Source organism: Xiphophorus hellerii, chromosome 18 (assembly GCF_003331165.1).
Source record: "Xiphophorus hellerii strain 12219 chromosome 18, Xiphophorus_hellerii-4.1, whole genome shotgun sequence".
In the NCBI taxonomy this organism is placed as follows: domain Eukaryota; kingdom Metazoa; phylum Chordata; class Actinopteri; order Cyprinodontiformes; family Poeciliidae; genus Xiphophorus; species Xiphophorus hellerii.
The window spans coordinates 15,260,744-15,285,932 of record NC_045689.1 but is presented as its reverse complement, the minus strand read 5'-3'; the positions used below and the strand labels follow the sequence as shown (position 1 = coordinate 15,285,932).

The following is a 25,189-nucleotide window of genomic DNA, read 5'->3' as shown; positions in this document are numbered from 1 at the left end:
ACTTATTTTACTCTTCCGCTCTATACAGGATAACACATGTATAAATAGGTGATATTAGTTGGCAAGTTAGTCAAACTAATTTCTGAAGGGGCAAGCCTGCAGTCAACTGCTTGACAGACAGGGTAGTTGTAATTTCTTTTAGTTTCTACACCATGAAGGTCCTTGTTTTTTTTTGTTGTTGTTGTTGGGGTTTCTTTTGGCACTGGTAGTCCCCACTGAACAGCAATCTGACAGGAAACAGGGTAGAGAGTGCAAGGAAAGACATGTACCGAATAGTCTGAGACCTGGAATCAAACCCAGGAAACCTGCATAGAGGACGACAGCCTCTGCACATGGTTCACCAACTGAGCTTGTTTTAATGACTGTTTTTTAATGACTGTTGCTGTTTTTTGTGTGTGGGGTGTGTGTGTGTGTGTGTGTAAAGAAAAGTGTTAGTCTTTTTTCAGCCAGCAGCCTGCCAGAACTGCATTAACTTCCACTGTGTCCATCTACCTCCTTCCTTCCAAAAACTCAGGTTACTCTGACACTTCCTCCAGTATCTCATTAGAAGGGCTCTGAACCACATGGAAAACTAAAACAATTTACAGTTTTTCGATACATTCCTTAAAGCATGGCATGGCTTGATACAGGTAACAGAGACATTTTTTGTTTCACCTTTTTACTTTTGTAAATTTTATGTTACGGAATAACTGTGACGTTTACCAAGTGTCATAGTCAAATAAAAGGTGTTTCTTTACAAAGAGCAAACATGTGACACACTGGGAATTGACATAAAAGAACTTCTTCTCTTGGAACAGCAAGTACACAGTTTGAAAAAATTTCACAAAGCCACAGGAGGAAAGATAAAGCTGATAAATACTGTCTCATGAGCACAGATTTGCAATATAAACAGATAGGAGCAGAAGCCTTTACAAAAACGCACTGGCTGGCATAAACATGAATTACATACCAGAGACCCATTTTTTTCAAAAACAGTCTCCCTTCCAAATAAATAAATAAAAAGGAAATGAAAAATGAAAAAGCAAATTGAAAATATGATCCATTTTAAAGATAATGTAGCAATTATGCATCAGAACATCTGCCAAATCCAATGTGGGTGCTGAGGAGAAATAACTTAATTCTTTCCACATTAAATTTAAGCACTTTGAGTTGCATTCTTGCTTACTTTTCTGTTGTTTGTGGTGTGCTGACAAAATATTATTGAGTGACCTCTGAGGCACTCTAATCACAAACCACAAAGTTCCAGGCAATAATGGGCATAGGTGTTGAGGTTAGCAGCCCAGTGGATTCATCAAGAGAAGTCAAGGTACATTTCATTCATCAGGATTCTTCATCCTATCAAACTCAACAGCTCACTAATTGGTATTTCAGGTCCCTGAAATTGCCCTTTAACCACAAAGCTCAGCAATATGGTGCAAAGATGTTGACTGTGCTAAAACCTATATCTTCTTGAGGTGAGATGTAGAGTACTTACACCATCCAAACAACACATTCCTTCATAAACCTTACATGCTCACTCTCATGTCTTATTTCTATAGTCTTTGTTGCTGGTGTCTAACTTAGTGTCATGGCTGTGGTTGCATAGGCAAAATATCAACAAAAAAGTACATGGTTTCACATTTTGTGTTTTATGTAGATTAGTCTGGATTTGAGTATACAAAACTCACTCTATGTAAGAGGCTCTAAAACAGTATTAAATCTGTGGAATGCAAAAGAGGCCAAATTTGGTTTCTAGATGGATGAAAGATCCAGGGGATGCGGTACCTTCCTGTCCAGTAATGTGGGCTTGCTAGGTAGATTATCAGAGGTCCTAAGCTGAGTGCTGCAGATTGTCGGGATTTAAGGATTTATTGGTGAGGGATTGATAGTGGCGCGCTTAGATGGTGGTGGAGATTGAGAGCAGATGGCTGTGATTTGGGCATGATTATCCAGCTGGTATTGTCACTGATCTCCATCATCCTGTTTCAATTTCTCAGGAAATGCCGCTCATCTCGAATAAAAAAGGAAAAAAAAACTGGCTCTATTGCAGCCAATGCACTTAAGCGGTTAGATTAAAAGCAAATCTTTCCCTTTTTTCATTTTTTTTAACATTATCTAGATGTCTCTCTTGACCTCATGAGGTCAACTCTAGGTTTAAATGTAACCATTTAATGTTATGAAACATCTGACTTTTAAATCATATCTTCTGCCATATGGGGTGCACTTAACTTTTTTATGCTAAGGTAAGATCAGTTTGGATTATGATGTTAGATCATAGCCATGCTGAAGGAAAATACATTCTTCTCCCGAGATGGTCTGCCAAGGGACAGGGGCCAATTGACTTGCCAAAGAAAGAAATTAATTTGAATCAATTGCAAGTAGTGAACGCTGGAAGGCAAACAATATTAATCTCAAGCATGAGCATATGTCATCAGGCTGTTTCTTGGCACTGTAAGGTCCATTAACAACCAGTTTCTATCAAGTGTGAAAGTATGTCCAGAACTTAGTTGCACTAAGGTGAACTGATATTCATCATGTGGCATATTTAAAACCTAGTTAATCCCAGTGTTGTCTGTTCCTTACAGATTGTGTGGTCCATAAAAATATGTGGAAGATAAGCTTGTACTGATTTTACACCAACTAAAAACGTCTACTTTTACACTTATGCACACACAAATTCAGATTACAGCCATACTTACATAACCAGTTGTAGTTAAACCCTGCAGGAATAAAAACACAATAGGACGGTAATACATTTTCCAGTCCTATACTTCATGGTCAACATCTCTGAGTAAAACTATGTTCTTGTTGCTCTGACTTTCAGAGGTAGAAAAAGCAGCCAGTTTCAATTCATTTTCATCCTTTTCTTCACCGTAATTGCTTCAGCTTCAAATTAAATTGCGAACGCACAATGAAGGAAATCAGTTTTGATTCATTAGCATTTTTTTTTTATCCAATCCATTTCACACTTTCTGTGGTACCACATAAGATTTATATACACAAAATATAAACCAGATGCTTTAGTGTAAAACTAGTAAAGGGTTCATTATTAGATTGCCTTGAAATAATTAAATAAGTAAAAGATGAAAATCTTAAGTGAAGAGTTAGTTTTTATTGAAAAAGAAAAATTGGGATCTACACCTTCTAGGCACACACTGCCTTGCATTCCTATTTCATGATGCTGTACTGGCAGAGCTACGTCTCAGTCCAATATATGTGACAGAACGTTCTGTGAAAATGGCTGGGGGCATAATTTACACTGGTATGAGTGAGAATCCCCCTGCCGTAAAGCATTAACAAAACCCCCGTATCTCTCTCTTTGATGAAGAATTCCATGGATGTAGATGTGTACATGTGTCCTCAAGCTGAATTAAAAGACCTAAGGGAGGTGAAAAGAAGTGCAGCACTAAATTTGAAAATGGTGGCACCTCAGTAATGAAAGTTAGAGGTTACCATAGGTCACTAGCAACCTACAATAACCCTTTGACCCTAAATGTCTTACTTCGACTGCACAAGTGTTTCATAGCCACTTTATTCAACCAAGAGCGTGGGTTCTGAGAAAAAGTCATTGCTGCTGCAGCTGACTGTCTCCAGTTGTTGAAAGTTACTTTTCTCTTTGAGTTTTTTTTCATCTTCTTCTTTCCTTTCTCTCCTTCTTATCCATTCAGCTGGGAATAAAAAAAAAATAATAAAAAAAAAAACCAGAAAAGTTGGCATGGCTGTGTGACTTCAATGTCACTTTGTCAGTGGAATGTTTAGCTACTTGTCAGTGCAGATTATTTCTAATGCCTCAGCCGACTGGTTCAATGACGGCAAATTCAGTAAACAACACAATTCATTTTCTGAAAATGTTCAACTTCGAGAGAGCGTTATGAGGAATTTGAGGCTTCAATCTCATTTGTTCTACAGATTAAATATATGGGGGTGGGGAACATAAGCTCAGCTTTTTCCCAGTGAGAGGAGAGAAAACATGCCCAAACCTCTGTTTGAGGAAGCTTTCCAAAACTGAAGGGTCCTTCTTTGTAAAGCAAGTCAAGGTAACAACATGTGCATGCAAAAAGGAGGCATAGAATGTCTGCAGAGCACAAACACAAGTATATTACCATATTTCCAGCCTTTGGGCAAAGGTTAACATTGCTTCAGCACAAAAGGATACTTTACCCCTACATATGATATACAGTGGCATAAAGAGAGCAATTAACTATTTAGTAAACATGCAAATTGTTTTTACTTCTAACTTTGGGAAGGACTCCTTCTTCTTTACTATAAGCTTAGTAGCATTATGCAAATGAGAGCTTGTCCAGTGAGGAATATATTTGCAGTTGGAAAACATTTTGGCTTATGCCTTGGGAGCTAATTGAGTGCTCTGACAATGCAGTGCTTGGCTGGTTCACATACACACAAGGTTGGAAAATTCAATTTCACAGCAGGTTCAGAGCACTCTGAAAAAAAATGGACCTGGATTAAAGAGTCTGAGCTGGCTCTGTGACTTCGTGTCTGGCTGTGTGGGTATATTCTTTTCATTACTCTGTTGTGTTTTATTGTTTTATTGACCAACTGACAGTAACACTGATGATGGAAATACAGTAGCGTGCCAAAAATAAAGGTTTGGAAGATCAAATAAAAGTGACATCTTTAGCTGGACATGGCAAATTTTCATCTACTGTATTGATGGATTCAATGAGCCTGCATATCTACCACCATCATAAATGTGTCTCTTGTGGGTGTTGCCTGAGCCTTTCTTGAAACTCATTCAAAAGGTTCAACAGAGCAAAAATAAGGGCAACATACTCAAGAAGAGAGTTGTCTGCCAAGTTATATTTACTAGATTCCTTGTCTGTTTTATCAAGTGGGCCTTGTGTGGAGTGTGACCTCCAGGGTGATTTAAATCTAGTCAGTTTGCTTTAAAATACATTCATCAAGTTTTCACAATCAACCTAACATAAGATCCTTTGCTATCCTTATCTTTGACTACCTATTCTATTCATTTATTTATAGGGCTGTTCTTGACCTGGTTATCTATATCAAAGTAAAACAAGTTTTTGAAACGTTAGTTTTAAAACGTCATTTTGTCTTAAGGTTTAAAGTACTGCTAGAGAGTTGTTTTGTTTTTTGCTTTTCTTTCCCCCAGCAGTTCCACCTGTGGTACATTGCCAGTAAGAAAGGTGTGGTATCATGTGAAATAACAGAAGTGTTTATACTTACTCTCATATTAGTCTCATCCCCTTTGCCATTTTTTACCTTTGCCCTCATATTCACCAGCAGTTGTGTTTTTTATTGGAGACACATAAACACATTTTTTGACAGTAAACTGTGACTAAATTACAGGAAATTATCAGTAATTGGTGCTGAAGTGGGAACAAAAAGTCTCCAAGATTTGTACAAATTAATGTAAAACATCACCTGGCAATTGGTTCTTTCTTGAGCTCAAAAAACACTCTCAAACTGAAAAGTCCTAGAGTCTGAGAGAAAAAGATACAAGACCGAAAAAAAAACCCCCAAAGAAAAAGAAAAAAAGAGAAGTTCTTCTCTAAGATAATCAAATCTTAGAGAAGATTTGTTCATTGTTCAAAAATGAAAGTTAACTAACAGGATTACAAACTCCAGTCTTGTGATTTCTCAAGTCACCATGACAATCATATGCTATGTTCACTTGTGTGGTCCTTTCTAAGTAATGCATTGCAAGTGGCAGAGGACCCCACTGTCCTAGACCACGACCCATTCATAGCACATAGGTCAGGTCCAGTCATAGATTATTGCTCTTTATGCCTGTCTTGCTGATACAGCTGAGAAAAAGGGTACAATGATGTGTCAGAGCTGTCATTGCTGGAGGAAAACCCGGAGATAACAAGATTAGGAGAAACACACCCATTCACACAGGCTCATCATAAGATATGTAAAAAGATTTCTAACAGACTGTTGCAAAATTAGGTAATCTTACTGTGATTAAAAAATGGAGTTAAAAAAGCATTTCTTTCTGTTTTGCAGGATATTATGATAAACACTAAGAGTCAAGAGATTTACTTCCATGCTTAGATGGTTTTGATGTTGACAAAAATAAAAAATAAAAGAAAAAAAAAACATTTAGTCAACAACCCTGAAGACAGCTGAAGAGAAGAGAATGTGGTGAAGATAAAAGCAAGTGTACTTTGAAGGTAAGGTTACAACAGTCTTGGGACAGCCTGCAGATTTCTCGTAGTCATCAACATAGACATGCCCTTGATCAAAGACGCACACTGCCACCATTGTTTGCGCCAGAGATAGAAGGGGGGGAAGTACTTCCTGCAGTGATCCTGAATACTAAGAAATCTATTTGTTTCAATTCCCTTTGAAAGAAAACCCAACTGAGTCAAATTCTTGTCTTACAAATTAAAATCTGTGCAAAGACCAAAGTGCTGTTTTGTGCACATCGATTTTGGGCCCTGAACACCGCCAGAAGCCGTATTATTTCACAATGGCTAGTTTTTCTTGTTCCTTGCTTGATGGAATACTTTGAACCTATTAACTGTGCAGTTTTGTTCTGCCACAGTAATTACTGGCAAAGTCTAGCTCAGGTTTGAATTAGCATTATAATGCAGAGAAGGCATGTTTTCAGTCAGAGCTACACTCCTGGGTTTCAATGCCAGATACCAGAAACATTAGCTCATAGGCATCACAGTTTTCTGTTGAACTCAGTCCCTTACTAAATGATTCTTAATTCAGTGAGGACTTCTCTCTGTTTGAATACCTATCAATTAGCATTTGATGCTAGAGGTGCCACAGATTATGCTTTGTATAGCAATGGGACTGCAGAGCCTGAGGAGGAGAGGATGAATGATGTTAATTTCAGTACGAGGGTGGCTGGTCGTGGGAGGACATAGTTCGAAATACCAGACTTTTTTACATTTCTGCTAGTGAGCTGTATCTACCACATACCTGATTTTACTGAGAGCATGACTGAAAGCAATTCCTTATCTACTCTCATTTGCACTTTCTGCCAAAGATATTCTAAGTGGGTAGTGCATTGCTAATGATGCTGCCCTTCTGCTGTTTACCAACACATCTTCTCACTGTGGCAGAGAGAAACTGATAGAGACCAAATACAACTAGGGCATCTTGGAGCAGCCAGGGGTCCCTGGTAACAAAGTAGAGTTCATATTTTAGTCTGGTGGATGGCTCGTGTTTTTCTCCAGCGGGTTCAAAGGTCCTTGGCATTTCCGTCACATAAACATTCAGCATCAGACACACTGAGCTTGCAAGTGAGCTCATGTTTTGTCTGTTGGTGTTCCAAAGATAAGGAAAGACGCATGAACGCCGTAGTAAATTCTTCAGAGTTCTGCCACGCTTTGTATGTTGCATCTGACAAGAAACTGAAAGCAAAATTAAGTCAAACATTAAGTCTATGCGTTATCTCATCCCCTGAAGACACACTGGCCTGCCATCAGTCATCTATTTGCTTCACTGTCATAAAGGCATATGTTGGACTTGTCCTGTCATGTTGCATTCTGTGAACTTTAAGATGGCCCTGACCTGCTTTATGTCGCCGCAGGGTGAGGAAGCTGTGGGGTGGGGAGAAGGGACGTGGGCTGGTATGCTGTGTCCCAGCATGAGTCTCTGGGGTCAGGTATAAGTAAGCGCACATGTGATATGCCGTCATCTTAATACTTACATGTTGCTACTTATTTATATATTTCCTCGCTGTCATCCAATGCTCTCCTTGCATGCCCTGCCTCAGTTTCCAAAGTCCCTCTCGAGCTGTGTGACTTAATCAGTCTGACAGACTCTGGCTGCCTGGGGAAAGTCTCTCTCTCCACAGTCCCCTTTCTCTTCAAGTTTACACTTTCTGTGACAAACTCATTCTGGCACCTTTCGAAATGCAGAGCTCTCTGTTGGAAAGCCCGGCATGGTTGCTTCACATACATGTAATCTAAGTGCACAAGCAAGTAAAAGTTCATACCGTCCATAAAATATGCACCAATCCATACAGGTACATGTGGTGATACACATACACAAGCAAAGGCAACAAAGTAGGCTAAAAATGCAAGACGTATGCAATCACTAAGTCACAAATTTTATCCCTCGCATTAATTTCTCTTTCTTAAGTGGTTCCTCAAACACTTCTAATGTATAAAGAAGTAATGTTCTTGTTTTATTGTCATTATAGGAATTTTTCAATTAGTTTTCGATTCAGTCTTGTGCTTTTCAGTTCGTCAATATATATTTTTTTTCAATCATAGTAAAAACTGAAACTGAACAAATAGTGCAAAATGCACAGCATTGATGATGGCTCAAGTTCAAGGTTATGTCTATAACAGTGCTGCAGATAAACCATGCTACATAAAACTTCCATGTGTAGCTAAGAACTCCTAAAGAGCTGCTATCCTTCTGTCTTTAATCTAGTCACAGAGAATCTGATTAGAAATAGAAATACTATAGCAATTAACGATTTCTATAACATGATGTAAATATTAACTTTTTCATATTCACGTCTTGTAATAAAAGCTTAAATAAAACAGCAACTGACTAGCCCACCAGACAGACTTTACTTTGATGAGAAATACCATGTAGTTTTAATACTGAAATCTCATTACACCTTTATTTGTGACTCTAAAGTTTTGCATGTGATTGAGCTGTTGTATAATTTAAAAGTGTGCACTTATCTCTCTGTTCTTCCCTCAAACTGGACCCCAGCTGACCTGCCTTTCATCAAAGTTCTCTTTATGGACAACTCTCATACTGATGGTACCTGACAAACGTTTCCCCTGACATACCATTTCTCCATCCTCCAATCGCTTGTTGTTCTCTTCCACATGTCTAAGCATTCTAATGGCACAGGCTCCGAGGCTTTCTCTGGCCTGACTGAATCGATGGAACAATGGTCCTAAAGAGCAGCACAATCTGCAGCTTCTTTTTCTGAGGCAAAACAAGAAAACAAGGTTACAAAAAACAGTTCTGATGGATGAGTTTTAGAAGTCTGAAAATAAATGTGCTTCAGAAATATTTTCTCATTTTCTGGACTGAAAAAGCAATAATGAGAACAGAACATTTTCAGTCTTAAAACTGGCAATGTGTCCATTTATTGGCTGCGCTTTGTGGACTTGACATTCTTTCAGCCAGACGCTTTGCACTAATTTCAGTCTGTTTTGCTTTTATTTCTTGCCTGATAATTCCCACTTTATTTCCATTAAGCTTTGTTTGTTCACTGCGATCTGCTGCTGTAATTTATTAGGGCTGTCATTGTAAATGATGTGGCATGCCGACACGGCCCGGCACGTAGCGTCTCCCCCTTTCCCTCTCTCCTTTTATGGAGAGCTGCCCTAGTTTCTGAGCATGGAGGAAGAGAGAAACATTACAATTAAGGTGGTGACATCAACCCCCCGGTGGCAATGCTCAGGGACCAGATGTCCTGTCAGAAAGATGCTGGCCCTCACCTCCAGGGAGCGCTGGGTTGAAATCTGGTTCATCTCTCAGTGGGGGTAACACTGCCATTGCTGTTCCACCATTAATTCAAGAAAAAGAATGAGGCTCAATTCTTTCTTACTAATTTATTGAGTTCTGGTTTTTGCAGGGGCTAAATTCACCTAATATATGTTCATTGGTCACTTTATTAGAAACAATGTACTACTGCTCAGTTTGGACACCATTTGCTTTTAGAACTGCCTCAATTCCTTACAGATTTAACAGTGTCAGAAATATTAGGAAGAGATTTTGGTCTAGATTGACAAAATAGCATCTAACAGATGCTGGAGAAATTTTAACTGCAAATCTATGACACTCTCCTGTTCCACCACCTCCCAATGGCGCTCTATTGTGTTGAGATCTGATTACAGCTATTTCAGTTGGAGTACAGTGAACTTACTGTTTAAGAAACCAGTCTGAGTACATTTACATGTTGTGACAGGATGCATTATTCTACTGGAAGCAGCTGTAAGTAAATACATACCAGAGTTTCACCAAGAGTATTACAAGAATGGCAGGTTACCAGGCTTCACGTAGGTTTTGAAATTTATTTTAAATAGTTTTATTTTACTTTTTTTTAATACACCAGTAACATTAATAGCAAAACAGACAAAGCTATGTTTATAGTTGGTGCGCTGAATGGGTGGGAGTGTCGCAGAACATCCTTGCCCCTGTACTGTGCCTCAAAGGTTGTTGCAGAACCTGGTTATACACCTCCAGATTTTTTCATGACTCAGCGCAGATCACTCGCACCACCTTTCTCTTAAAATTGTCGATTCGAAAGATGCTGTTGCAGAGCAACACCAGCATTTATATGATCTTTCTATGACGGCTGCACCAATGTACGAGTCAAGTATAAAAGCCATACCTCTTGCTTGACTTGCACAAGTTAAACAAAAACTTCCAAAAGCGTGACCATAAAGCCTGAATTAGTTTCACTTTAAGAGGCTCGCATTGAGTGTGCAGTGAGAATGATGTGAGTGCTTGTCTTTGTGAACAAACTATAATTTGTTCATGTGTTTACATCACACACATGCTCATTATATGTTCTGTCACATGGTTAGTTCTGTGTCTCTGCTTGCAACTTGATAAAATGTATGTAAATGAACCTGACTAAGTATTGCTAAGGTCTTGCAATAATAAATTACTATTTACTCATAGTTTCACATTTCTTGTTAACTTTTAACATTTTTCAACACTGGTGCACTGCTCTAGAGCCCCTACCACTGGGCTTAGCATGATTTCTGGGCGACACCCTGGATACGCTGTGGTCATAAACATTATCACTGACGTTATCAGCAACAAGATTTGAGTAGACTGTGGTGTTTTAATCATTGTCAGCTAAGGGGTCCAAAGTGTTCCAAGAAAATATTCCAAACATCATTAAACTACCACCAGCAGACTCAAAGCAGCAAACACACATTGACTCAAAGCAGGATGGATCAATGCTTTTATGTTGTTTATACAAAGCTCCAATTGAATGTTACAGCTAAAATTGTGACTTAAGCAATCAGGCGACAATTTTACGATCTAGTCAGAATTTGGTAAGCCTTTGTCAACTGTAGCATCAGTTTCAAAAAAGGCATATTTGTTTATACAGCTGCTACTTACTGGATATTTTATCTGCCCCAGACCATTCTACATAAACTCAAGAGAAGTTTTTGTGTGAAAATTACAAGACACCTGCCATCTGGAACCAACAATCATGTAGTTACTGATGTTACCTTTCTTCCCCATTCTGATGATTGGTTTGATCTGGAGCAAATATTCATCACATCTTGATATTGAAATGCATTGCAATGCTGCTATGTGATTGACTAGCTATTGGTTTTAATACGAAATCAAACAGATGTGTCTTATAAAATAGTCAATGACGGTATATATTATCAATCCAACAATAACATACTTTCACGGCACAGAGCAATTTGTGGGTGAAAACTGCTCACAGTACCAACTGATGACTGTTCCTGGTGGAAAAAAAAAATCCTTCCACATTAAAATAATTTTCTAGGCTTCTCAAAAGCAGACGAACATTTCTGGTCTCTCAGTCTTCCTCGGGCTCTGTTGTTTGACGGATGCCCAGTAAAAGCTGTACAAAGTGCATGTCATTTCTCTCACAGGGAGTCTTGGAGGAAATGCAATCACAAAGAGACTTTAAAATCTTCACTTTTTCATTTCCAAGCTCAGGATACTACCTGTTTCTGTGGTTTTTGTCCTGCTTTTTTTGTACAAGGCTGTGGCTGCCTTTTTTAGATGAAAGACACTTGTTTGGCTGTCTTCAAAGAGTCATAGAACTCTAAAAGTCACTTGTACTGCAGTGCTGTTCAGTCTTCATTTTATATCCAGTATGGAAGTGATGATCAAAAAGGTCTGTGTGGAGGGAGAAGCTAAAAGATGTCTGGCTTTGTAGTAAACAACAAATACCAAATCCCAGACCCATATGAGGCTCACATTAAAGAACCGTCCGTCATCCAAAGTCAGACATGAACTTGAATATGAATTTAGTATAGAAGTGTGTGAACTGATTTTGGTGGTTTATTTTTAAATGAATATAGTACACATTACATTTAAATCATTCAAGCCATAGACATTTCCAAATTCTATGTTATGACCCATTTAGGAGTAAAATGTAAATGCATTAAGAGTCTTTAAATTAAGACTCGTAGCCAACTCCACCAACTCCATGCCTTCATACAGAATGGAGCATGCACATATGGGGAATTCTCTTCAGGCAGAGAGAGATTCAACATAAATTTATGACAGTTTCTTCACATCTGAAATAAGGCTGTACCAGAGTTTGTATAGCTGCTCTGAGCAAATTACATTTTTTAATGAAAGCCCTGTTAATAATTCACAATCATAACCTAAGGAAAGATTAGGGGCCGTGTGCCACGGGTGAGGGGAGGAATTCGTTGGGACCCTTGAACATCCCACTGTGAGCCTCTGGATGCCATGCTGCATTTTTAATACCGGAGTCACTCTGAGCTGGGACAAAGGCAATGACTCGTCCCCAGCAGATCATAGGGAAACGTACATTAAAAGTCATCCAAGGGTATTTTTAAAACCAGTAATGGGGTAAATAACTCTGTTAGTCTGCCACAGGCAAACAGCACTTAGTCTTTTGGAAAAACCATTGAGACGTAGTTTGAGCCAAAGCTGTTTGGAGTGAGATAGGGAAACAATGTAAAGTAATAGAATTAGCGTGCGACCAAAGTGAGGAATAATCACATTTGTGCTTGTTTGCACAGACGCACAAATTATCCACTCAGACAGCAAATACACTGGCGTTAAGGATTAGGGCTGCAACACACAGATATGTTTTCATTTTTGACAAGAATGCTCTCCCTTTTGAGATTAATTTTATATTTTACTTTGCTGTTTTTCTTGTTCTTTATTCTCCTCTCTCTCCTCTTCCTCAAGAGCTGTATATCTTTGTTTACCTTGGAGGACATTGTGTTGTCATTATCATTATCTGTCCTGTATTAGATAGCATTCAATGTAATGTAGGACAAAATCTTCAAGCCTTCCTTTCGGTGAAAAAAGATCAAGACGTTAACCCTTAATGTTTCTTTCTTATCCTTCATTAAGTTCAGGAAATCTTCTTATCACATGTTCATGCTGTTAGAAGTGTGACACAGGCCAATACTTAGGCAAACATAATTGTAATATAATATATTGATTTGATGAATTACACCATTGGTATCAGAGATTGCACATCTAGATCTTATGGTTTTTAAGACCAGTGCCAATGAATAGTTCATAGAATGAGAACTACACTTGACATGTCTGCTATGCAGTCAAATATATATGCTGACTACTGGCGATGTATCTTAATTTAAAGCCTGTGTAGCTAAAACAATGTTGCACTAGTGTCGCTGTGTTTTTACAATTATGCAGGTTTAGCATTGACATTTTCTATTACTATTATTATTTATCTGTGTCCACAATATATAATATTTGGCTGTTTTACCTGAGTGTGTGTTCTTTTGAGAGGACAAGTATGGTTTCTAGACCATCCCATCTTGCCTCATCGTAGTTCTTTGTTCTTTACAAGGAGATATCCACTCAGTTGTCATTAGGTGAGCCCTTCTCTTGTAACATTATAGCTTTGGAAAAGGCTTCAATAAACTGGCATAGCTTTTAGGGCTCTCTTGCTCTTGCCACTCTAATCCAATCTCTGATGTGGAGTCTGTTCTTCATCGTGCACCGCAGGCATTCTTTGTGTCGCTGTGCTCTAGGTTGCGCAGGAAGTAATAGATGGCCTTGCCCTTGGTTCACCTCAGGGTCTTCTGATTCCTCTTCAGCTGTTTGTCTTGAGGTCATCCCAAGTGGGTCAGAACTGTGGTATTTTGATTTGATTTAATCAGGATTAAAAGGTTAGAAGGGCACAGAATTTAAAGGCGTTTACCCTTCCCTGGGCTGCGAGCAAGTCCTCTGCCATTTAGCATTGGGCAGCGGCCAAAGGAAAGTGCAAAACTGAATTGACTTTTGTGCTCCTTTGTGATTTGCACTAATGTCCCCTAGGGACTGAGCAATGACCACTGCGAGGTCCCCCAGGATGCCAGCCAGATTGAAAGTCCTGCCAACAGATTTGAAAGGATTGCAAATCATTTAAACTCCCCAATGTGCATTAGCAATTTTTTTTCATTGCCAAGGCCAGCCTCCACAATATTAAATTGGACTTGATAAAATAAAATCAGTGAGTGCAAAAAGAGCTCCTCAACCTCCAAAAGAGTGAAGTGAATATTGAAGTGGTGTCCAAAATAATTAATTATACAGTGATGCAATTTGTTTACTCAGGTCTCTGACATCCACTTGAACAACTCAACTGACAAAAAAAAGAAACTCTGATGACAGCAGAAGACTTTTTGAGGTATGCTGAGGCAGAGACCCGTGGCAGTAAAAAGGAAAGTATGGATTGCTGTTAGTTGATCCTGCCTGTGACACCAAATTATTACTATGCCATAAAATAGGCAGTATGTTAAAGCAGGCTGAGTGAATCCCACCTTTAGTATACAAATAAAAAATCATCTCAAGTGCTGGGTTGAAATCAATTCTGCTATATTCTTACATTAGGATACATTAAAAATTAAGATCAATACAGTTCTTTATTTAGAGCATGTTATTGAATCTACTTTTAAAAGTCCTCTCTCCCTGCTCACACACCCCAGGGTTTCTCATCTGTTATTGTGCTCTGACAGATTGCTAGTTGGTAATGCAAGGGAGAGCATACAATGTATGCATGCACAGCTCTTTCTTTATGTTGGTTCTGTTAGATGAAGCCTTGCTTAGTAAAAGTGCATTATGACACAAAGGAGGAACAACATTTTCATCATCCATGTCAAGGAGTCTGAGTCACAGAGTGTTTACGGCTGGTTTAAAACAACAAAAAGACAATTATAATATGGTCTGGTGCCAGTCATTGCAGATGTAAAACAGTTTTGTAAAAAGGGTGGGTGGGGGCGGGGGGTGAAGTTTCTGGCTGCAATGGACTTGTGAATGGATCTCTTTTTCCAAACTGCTTAGGTCTTTTAGTGGGACAAGCAGGTGGCTCAAAGCCCCCTTTTTGGCATGTGGGAAAAAAAACTGAACAAAAAAAGTGCCAGTTATAGACATTATTCTTTCTCAAAGCAAGCACCACCATCCCCCCCCGCCCACCCTTGGCAGATTTCAAAAGTTTGGCACGGATCAAGGGTAAGTTTGTGCCGCTATTGTGTCAGATGTGCTTTGCTGAATAAAACATCTTTTGTATCGGTGCCAGATCAAATAGCCTTTTAAAAAAGCTTTGGCTCTCATCATTGGTGTCTGGCACCACAGAGGGAACAGTTTTCTCTTTCTGAACCCCACCGTCCAGCCGTGCTTAGCAGAATTAGGATGTGAAAATAGATGCACAAAAGTGAGGAGTAAACACGGGTGGCTGTTTCACACAAGGATGCTTAACAACTGCTCTTGTGAGTGGTCTTTATTATATTTGAGACAGGAAGCATACATCAGCCTCCAGATTTGCTTACAAATGGAAATGCTTCACACATTATCTGCTGTGAGTATTTAACGCTCACTGTTGTGGTAATGACAGGCAGGGACACATCAACATTCACTAACAGGTGAGGGGCTTCTGCCATCTTACATGCTGCTTGTACACATTATAAGGCTTATTTGCATTTATATTACAATTCAAGGTTTGCAGCAGTAATTGTAAGAGCTTAGCGAATGTGCACAGATGCCACACACATACAGACATGTGCATGTGAAGTGTCTAGGAATAAGAACCTTCTTCTAGCTAGTCCTGTGTTAAAAATCTTCAGCATGAAAACACAGAGTGGGAGAAGCCACAGTAAACAAGATGGGGAAGCGAATGAGCAAGAGGATAGAAGTTCGTCCAAGTGTAATATTGGGCTGTCCAAGAAACTTCCTTACAAACACCAGGAAGTTGTTATCTGATCGGCCACCCAATTCCTTCGGTGCCACCTGCACCGAAGCACCACATGCATCTTAGGGCTTTTCGCTATCATGTCGATGGATTGCTTGGCTGGTTCTCAAACAAATGTTTAGAGCACCAGTCGAGTAAACGGCTCAACAGAGGTAGGATTATTGAGCTGTTCCTTGCTCGCTTGTGATCTGCACAGATCCCACACCATCCATGAACAAATTGAACAAAAAGGCGGTAGGAGAGACCATAAATGTTCATTCCTAGAAAAGTCTGCTTGGTTACATGTAGAATGCAGTTGCATTTGTGGGAGGCACAAAAGTGTCTGCTTTAAAATAAGAACGTAACCAAGAATGCTCTGCATTACCACAAATTATAAATAACTGACATGCAGTCAAATTAAAACTTATGTTATTAGAATTCACATATTTTATGCTCACTTATCTTTCAAGGAATAAATGTGAATTTTTTCACATCAGAGGAAGACATGTCAGCTAAATTTGCATTGAGAAACTATTAGTTATGCTGAGAAAATGGAGCTAATGGGTTAACCGCACACCTGAATCACACTTTTAAATACCTCACAGTCGATTTATACTTGGCTCTCCTGCTTACACAGTTTCTCACATTCACTATACCCCACCCTCCTCCATTTCTCTGGTTTCATCTCTTGTCGCTAACTGCTTAATTCCTCATCCTTCATCCACTAATCCCACTTCGTATCTCAACCTGCATCCTTCATTCCTCCTTTCCTACCACACACATTACTCAGATCCTCAATCGCTCATTTTTCTACCTCTCAGCCCTGTTTTTTCATTCCTCTTTTTGCACTTACATGCCTTTTTCATCCAAAACTCCTCATTCCCTCTACACGAATCCTTCATTCCCTACTGACTTCATTCCCTATCCCTACCTCCCTCATCTTCAACCCTACTTCCAAAATCATCATCCCTCTTTCCAATTTCCTTCTTTATTCATCTCAGTCTAATTCATCCTTTATTCTTCAACCCTGCCAACTTAAACCCCATTTCTTATCTTTTGTCCATCCGTCCCTTATCTGATATCATTTATTCCACACTATCTTTCTCACCCCTACCTTCTCCAGCCCTTCACTATACCCCCATCATCTTTTACCCCTCCCTCAATAATTTCTACCTCCCTTATGCATTATCAATGAACCCTCACTTCTACGTATGTCATCTTATTGTCATCAGTGTTACTCGTAACACTGCTTGTCCCTTCTTTCTTATTATGTATCCTTCATCGCTACCTCTTTATCCTTCTCAATCTCTTGCTACATTGAGTTATTATTAGGTAGTCTTACAGGTGAGAGGTTAGTGATGAATCCACCAAACTTCACCAATCCTTTTCCTTGACAATGTCCAAAAAGCTCCTCAAAACAACTTTTAAAAAGGCTATAAAATGGAGTAGCTCATGTGAAAGCATGAGTATGTTCAGTTCCTCCTTTAAATCTGTATAACTTCAAAATACAAAATGGTATAAAAATTAGAATGATTTAGTCACACATTAATCCTCCTAATCTTCATTAAAATTTTGAAAAGGTATGTTTTGAACTGTTTTGTTGATACTAATAAACACACCTAAAAGGATTTACATCAAAATATTTCTAAATTAGACAGCTTTAGTCTTGTTTTAGAGTGAAAACCTTGTTCTGTTTATTTTATTATTATTACCAGTCCTATTTACGTATTTCAGATTACAACCTTCATAACCTCATGTTCTTATTTTTCTTGTCTGTTTTGATGACAGATGTTGAGTCATGGGTGAACCTCATGCCAGTAAACAACAACTACTGTATTAAAAAAATAGGATTTATGGATTTTCTTTATTTAGATACTATGTTCTGAGGGCTTCTTGCATCTTAAATACTTTTATACACCACACCTGATGAAAATTGAGACTTTTGAAGGATATGGTAAGGCTGAACATGAGGCAAAAATTAACATTTCAGTTAAATATTTTGACAAAAGACTTACTAATGTGCCAGCAGGGATTATGACAGGAGGAACAAACTTCTCATTGTGGAAATGTCTGAAGTTGCTTTGTGTTAATGTTTGAAGCACCTGTTTTCCACAGGCGATCACAAATGCTAGAAGCAAGATATAAAAAAAAAATTAAAAAATCATCCACAGCTGAGAAGGTGCTGGATTAGTGGATAGGAGAAAAAGTGTGTTTAAAGCCATCAATATCTTTCTTCTGACCTAGCTGATCCAGTATTTTGAAAAATAACACACTGTGATCCACCACTATTCTCCTAACAACACTTCCCTCTCCCCAAATCCACCCGAACAAACACAGCACTTTGGAAGCCCCGTGGACAAAAACATAGTGTTTTGTTTCCTGTGTGTTAAACTGCAATTTAGAAACCAGTAATCCTTGCCATAATCTTTCACCAAATCCTGACCGGGGTTAGAGAGGGCTTCCACACTCTTTTTTTTTTTTTTTTTTTATAAAGGCTGAGCTCGCCTCAGAAAAGAGACCAACTTTTTCAACCAGTTTGCAGATAAAATCTCAGAAGGAAAGAGATTTGACAGCAAATAGCTGAGAGAAGAGGTGCAGCTGCTACCCTTGCCTTCACAGGTGACCCAGTGATCACAACGGCATCTGGTTGAATTACTTAACACTGCCGCCCAACAGACATGTAATCCGGGATAATGCCCTTTTGCTGAGTGCTCCAATCTGGGTAAATTCATCCCTGAGGAATGAGATCCAGCGGCGGAGTCTCAGGGAGAGAAAAGAGAGAGGGAGATGAGAAAAGAGCTTGGGTTTGATTGGTTGGTATTAAAGACAACTGTTGGCCTGAAAAGAGGGTCTTCAAGATAGATAATGAAGCATAAGAGTAAACAGCTTGATTTTGTTGACTGACTGAATAACAAGAAGCAGTTTTCCTGGAAGAGTTCAAATTAATCTTTTTTTTTTTCCTTTTCCTCGCTGACCTGAATCCTGACAAACTCGAATTGAGGCTTTCGTCCACTCTACTGTTAGTGGATAAACCCATATATTGCTCTAGCTGAACCCAGTCAGCGCAGTGTTATATAGTCCCTACATTTACTCTATGACCAGTATATTCTTTTAAAAGTTTTATCTGCCATCAAACAGAACAGTCTTTTTGATTCCTTTTTCCACTGTCGTCTAAATGCAATTGATTTTCCTTTGAAACTGCATCCCTTTGAATGTCACCCGGCTCCTGACAAACATTGGGACTTACAAGTTCCAGCTGTCCAACGGCAGCTTCTACGATTATTTATTCATATGTTTACTTATTACCATAAATATCCAACAGGGCTCAGAGGGATTACAGTGGGCTTAATCTATCGTGGCACAGAAATGAGCAGGGGTCACAGCGACTGAGGTGATTTAAGCTGGCTAGCCTTGATGGGACATGCAGCACAAACAAGAAAACAAACTACATGCCACTGGGCTCCATTATGAGCTGATGACATCATGTGTCACTCACTGCATGGCTGTGGTGCAAGTTGGGAAAGTCATAGTATTAAGACAAGGATGTGTTTCTATGAGTCCTATGGTGCATAATAACTGTTTTGAATCCCATTACTCTTTTATAAAGCAAAGCATTTTAACAGCATTTTCTGACTCTCGCCTCTAAAGGCCAAGGTTATTGGAAAGGCAACAAAATGTATCCATGTTTTAAAAATCCAACATAAACATGGTAGGTAACTTGATCCTTTACTTGTTAATATTTTTAAAAACTTTCCATCCATCTTGCATCCTTCACTGAAATTGGGAAATTTTATCCACTTTTCCTAGTCCAAATCTGGAACTGGCCAGTCAGAAACTAAAAATCAGATTTTTTTTTTTTCTTTTTTTCTGATCATTGAATGCACCATACATATGTACTATGGGATCACACTGAGAACAAAGTTCTTTTAGTGTGGAAGTTGAGGGAAGAATCCTCAAAGTTTGTGCTTTCAGTGTCAGTGAAGTGTTAAAAAGAGTCAATGAAAATGTAAAAATACTTTGAAACTTCTAAAAAAAAAATACTGGGCGTGTTCTTTTAGATTGCCATAACACAAAGTGTGTTGTTAGCTCATAACATACTAGCTGCACTAATCTTGCTAATCTGGTAATCAGGTTGCTCAATAATAAATAAGCATTCTACATGTAAATAATAAAAAGACTACAGTTCACAACAGTCACTAATAAGAGTTTAGAACGTCAACTGAGTAATAATTTTGTCTGGTCTATGACATTTTTGTAAAACACTTCCTTTATTGCTGAGCTGTGTGGAGAGTGCTCTCTCACTCACACACACAGTGTAACATTGCTTATGATCCTAACAGATAATAGTCAATCACTTTTTACAAAAATTAATTGGTGATTTAGCAATCTAACATAAAAGCATGTTGGAAAATTTTCTACTCAAACATATATGATTTTTTTACACCATCTCATAGAAGAAAAGTTAAAATGTTGAGGTATAGTAAATTTCTACATTGTCAGTTATGCCAAAAAATTTTGTTCATTACAATCTATCTTGTAAAAGAGAAAATGTTGGCAGGTCAAGGCTTCACAAAATTTTGAAACTTCAGAAACTGGCTAAAAAATCTCTGTGCATTTTGTTCTTTAAAAATATATATATATCTATAAAACTTGGACTACCAACTTGGACGTTTTTAAATAAAAATCCACGTCCAAACACGACATTGGAAAGACATTTAATTATTCCTTGGTTGAGAAATATGTATCAAAACTTGCTGAGGAAAAGAGGATTTAGAGTCGTCAGACAGCAGTTAATAGACAGCAGTAAATGAAATAAGGGCTTGTGGGGGGGTACTAAGACATGTTTTTCAGTACTAAGAAACAGCTTACAGGTGGCAAAGTCAGGGGTTCTGACAAGAGGTGGATGAGGGGGTGAGAGATAATGAAGGTGGTGGAGGAGGACTAGAAGGGACAAGCGACTTTTAAGAAGATTGAGTTTTAATTCCTGTGCAGTCACTCTGCCCCTAGTGGGCACAGCTTCTGTTTAAGGCTGCCTGACTAAATGATAAGCCAAGGGAAGTTGTGTATTCTGTCATTTAAAAAGCGGATTCAAAACACTTAATGCGACAACATGCAACTTTTTCTGTCAATTTCCTTCTAATTTACAAACATAGAGCAGGAGTTCTTATGAGCCTTTTCCTACTACACAGGTATAAGGCTCTCCTATAACCCCCCCAATTCACCCACCAAGACAGGGCACTCAATCCCTGTCTTGGCAAATAAATAAAAAAAATTCTGGAAAAAAATGGAATGGAATAAAGAGCAAATAGCAAAGAAGTGATCCTCCGCAAGGTGAGGAGAAAAATCACGACACTGAGAGCCACGTTAAGAATCTGAGATGTTGCAAAGATTGGAAGATGGGATGGAGGTGGTGGTGAGAGTAGGTGGATGCTGTAGTGAACAAGTTTGGCCTGAGGTGAATGTGTTCCTTGAGACCCATCTCCATGATCCTCCCGACTGGTGCTGTGTCATCCGTCACAGGCTGGAGAGGTGACAGCACAGAGAGAAGGTGCCCTAGATGTGCTAACAGCACATGCTCGGTCTGGGGAGCAGATCGAACACCTTTCCCTGTCCTTATTCTCTCCCTTCGACATGTTCGTTTTGGGCCATTTATTTCTCAAAGTTATGGGAGGAAAAAAACAGCATTGTTCTTCTTCATATAGACTGAATCCTCTCTCATGTTCTGTCTATAGATACCATACATTTTTCATGTCAAAATTCAAAACTTTGTATCTTAATTTTCCAGAGTTCAAAGTGCACGTAAAGTATGGACAAGAATGGATGAATTTAATGCTTTAAACATAAACATTAAAGTCATGACAAAAAGGAAGGAAGGAAGGAAGAAAAGAATGGAAACATGGATGGATAGATGGATTTAGACAATGAGATGGGAAATACTCTCTTACTCTGTTTTTGTTTATCATACTGATCTAACCCTGGAAAACAAATCAATTTCCGTGTATTTCCAGACTTTTTCTGTCTGAATAAGAACCCTGTGTCTTCTACTCAGTCCCTCATTTTCACACTCTTTGTGGCTGTCTCACAGGACAGCTGGGTATAAGTAAGTATATGACTGCTTGGACGACAACTCTCTCTTTCCCCCTGTTCATAAAAACAAGATTGTTTCTTTTTCCCCCGCAGCTTTCTGCTGACACCGGCTCGACACATAAACAGAGCCGTAATTTGTACAACAGAAAGCTTTGGGGAAGCACTTCTCTTTCTCCCTCGAGGCATGCAAAGAGACGGTCGGTCGTTATATCTTGTTTACCTGGCTGGGGAAGTGATATTTTATATTATGGTAATAACTGACTTTGCTGAAATGCGCCGCAATCCCATTTCAGTCCAGTTGCAGTAGTTATCTCATTCCAGTTAAATGAGATATGGTGTTAGTTGTTCCCAGGACTGGGACTAAACCTGTGATGATATGTGCATGAAATTGTGATGTACGAAGCTTAATAAACTAAGGCAAAATGCGCTTACATAAAAAAATAAAAGCATCAGCTTCTGAAGTCCATTACAACTATAAATGAGCACACTTTTTCTCTCGAATGTAGAAAGCAGCAGCAGAAGCAAATTTAGAAGATGCATAATACAGTGGAAGAAAGGAAACCAATGGCTGATCATGTATTTTTGCGTAAGTGCAGATGGTACAGGAAGAGTTGATGGTGAATTCAGGGGGACCACAAAGCAGCAAAGCAAAAGCACGCAGCTTTGAAGGTGCGGAGTGTGATGTTCTGTAACTGTCCTGCAACACTAACCAACTCTGGCCAACCTCACACTGTCTCAATACAAGAAATCCAAAGCTGTCCATTTAAAAGAGATGCTGAGCAATGCTTAGAAACTCCAGCCCCCCCGTCAGTTTCAAATTGATGAATGATTTCCAAACCGTTTCTACATAAAAATTCAGTCAGCGGAAAACATACTCTGAGTAAATTTGTTGTGTTTTATAAGCAATGTTCTGCGTTACAGACGATAAATCAAGACGTGGAACAGCTGAAGTCAGCGACGGAGCAAATGATTTGTTTACCGAGTGTTATGTGTTGCCGCTGTTTTAGCAGCGTGCACCCGACTGAGTCGTAGGCTGCCGCGAAAAATGTCAACAAAGTCACTGCAGATTGAGGCAGAGAGGAATTTAGCATGCTTTCAGTGATTCCTCCAGATCAAAGGTTACATCTCTGTCTGGAAAAATCAACATTCCTTCAGACCAAATGGGGATGAACCTGAGAAAGTGGTTTTGTCATTGACCCTGACCCCAGAGAAGTGCAAACCGGAGCGAGCTTGCTGTGTGTCAGTGTGATGTCGTGAAGTGACAAATAGCCGCTGCCTAACTCAGCCGTCCATGCATCGCAGGTGGAGAGTTTGACTGTACTTTGGTCCTTTATTCTTTTTCACTTCCCCTTCAAACAACCACCTGGTGGCAATCAGGGAATACAACTAAGCCATCCTCATTCTATCGACCAAAAGACTGTCCAAGAATAAATACAACAGACACTGTCTGAAAGGCTCTAGCTGCCAAGCTCTGACCTCTGATGGTCTGTTAACTTTTTCAGGCTCCATTCTTTAAACCAGACCCCCCGTAGCAGGATTCAATGGGGAGGGGGCTGTCAGCTCAAAACAATGTGACGAAGGAGTGAACGCTTGACTGAACCCGACTGGGGTTAAAGGGCTTTCTGTGTGTGTTTGTTTGAGAGTGTGTGACAAGAATAATAAAGCCACATAGGAAGTATTTAGCCGTTCAGTGTCTGAAAGCTACACAAACCCCACATGTACAAAGTGGCACCTCCACACCACAGGATCCACAGACATTTTCCCTCCTCTCCTGTTCGCATCAGACATCAAAGTGCACATGGCAGTACTATGCAGAATTCCGGTCAAAAGAAAACACAGAAGGCAACAAAAAGCTCACATGTCACAGAGATAAAGTCAGAGGACAAGGCTCTCAGCCAGAAAGTCACACAGTCATCGCAAGCAAGGAAGATGACATAAAATTAGCAAGTTTATCTGGGGAAAACTTACTATGTCCGGAGATCCACAGGAGCAGGAGCACCCAGGAGATCATGGCAGGGGAGATTGGAGAGGTCAAAACCTACGGGAAACAGTAGGCGAGTGTGAAATTGGAGTTGGCAGGCACAAAGAAATTGACAAGATGAGACGGTGCTCCTGTGCGCTTCTGGACGATACTACAGTCCCTCAGTGGTGTCTCCTCTTTTTTTTTCTCTTTTACCAGAGGAAAGCTGTTTTCTGTCCTTCTCTTCTTCCACGTACTCTTCCTCTTTTCCTTCTCCCTCAACGGCTCTTTGCTGTGTGTTTGACTCTTCAGAGTGGCTGGGTGCCCCGATCCGCCTCACGCTCTCTCCTCTGCTGATGTGAGCTTGTGGACTTTCTGCGTCCTCACTGCTGACTTTCAGAATACGCACGTTCACTCTTCCTCTCTCGCTCGCACTGTTTTGCGTTCCCCATCCATTCTCAGTCTCCAGCCCTCACTTGCCCCCCCTTCCCAACCTCCTCCTCCTCTTCTCTTTCCTCTCCCTCTCTTTCTCTCTTGCTCATCCCACTTACAGCACACACAGCAGTCAGTGGATGGAGCTCCAGACTCCTCCCTCCATCGCTGCCTCCCTCTCAGCCTAGCTGTCTGGGAGGCAGTGGCTCAGTGAGAGACTGGGGTCCTCGCTCTGGGAACCAGAGTTTCCATGGGAGAAACGGAAAAGGAGAACCTCAATTAGAATAAGAATAGCAGTGAGACCCCTGTAGCAACAAATAACACAGACAGCAACAAAAAGGGCATTTTTCCCTCCTCCCAGTTCAGACCCTGGCTTTATGAGGGGTTTCTAAAGACAGAGCAGAAAATTTGGCATCCTTGTGGTTTGATAATGATCACATTAGCATTCCCAAGAAAGGCCTTTGTTAGTACATAGATTCTTATTGGGGGCAAATCAGATTCACAGGCACTTTCTCAAGTAGCCAAATAATAAATTAATGAAATGCTAAAATGCACATGCAGTCAGTAAAAACTATGTCAGGTTATGCCTTTTAAATATTTTATAGTGGGCTTTTTTTTATTTGGTCATAATTTAGGTCTAGTGAAGTGCATGCATAAAAGAGAACTTAATATTTCTTGAACTATAAAATGTCATCCTCTACTACTGAGCAGTGGAGGAACTTAGAGATTAACACACATGAATTAATTACTGAAAGTCCAAATTAAAAGTGTGTCCCATCAGGTCTATGTTCATTTTAATTACTGATAATCTGTCAGAGCGATTTTTTTTCTTTTTGTTGCAGCAACAAAGAAGATGGATCTTTCCACAGTGTTGTTTTTGCTTA

General features: G+C 39.5%; 1 protein-coding gene across 1 annotated transcript in view; it reads right to left on the bottom strand.

The window, feature by feature from the left end:
- The window catches only part of kirrel3b (kirre like nephrin family adhesion molecule 3b), a 188,264-nt gene extending 163,885 nt beyond the window's left edge, over nucleotides 1-24,379 (bottom strand). Inside the window, 2 exon segments of the mRNA XM_032545453.1 lie at nucleotides 23,882-23,951; nucleotides 24,090-24,379. Of these exon segments, the coding sequence (XP_032401344.1) occupies nucleotides 23,882-23,924 (43 nt within the window). The 5' untranslated portion in view covers nucleotides 23,925-23,951; nucleotides 24,090-24,379.
- Between the last annotated feature and the right edge of the window lie 810 nt (nucleotides 24,380-25,189).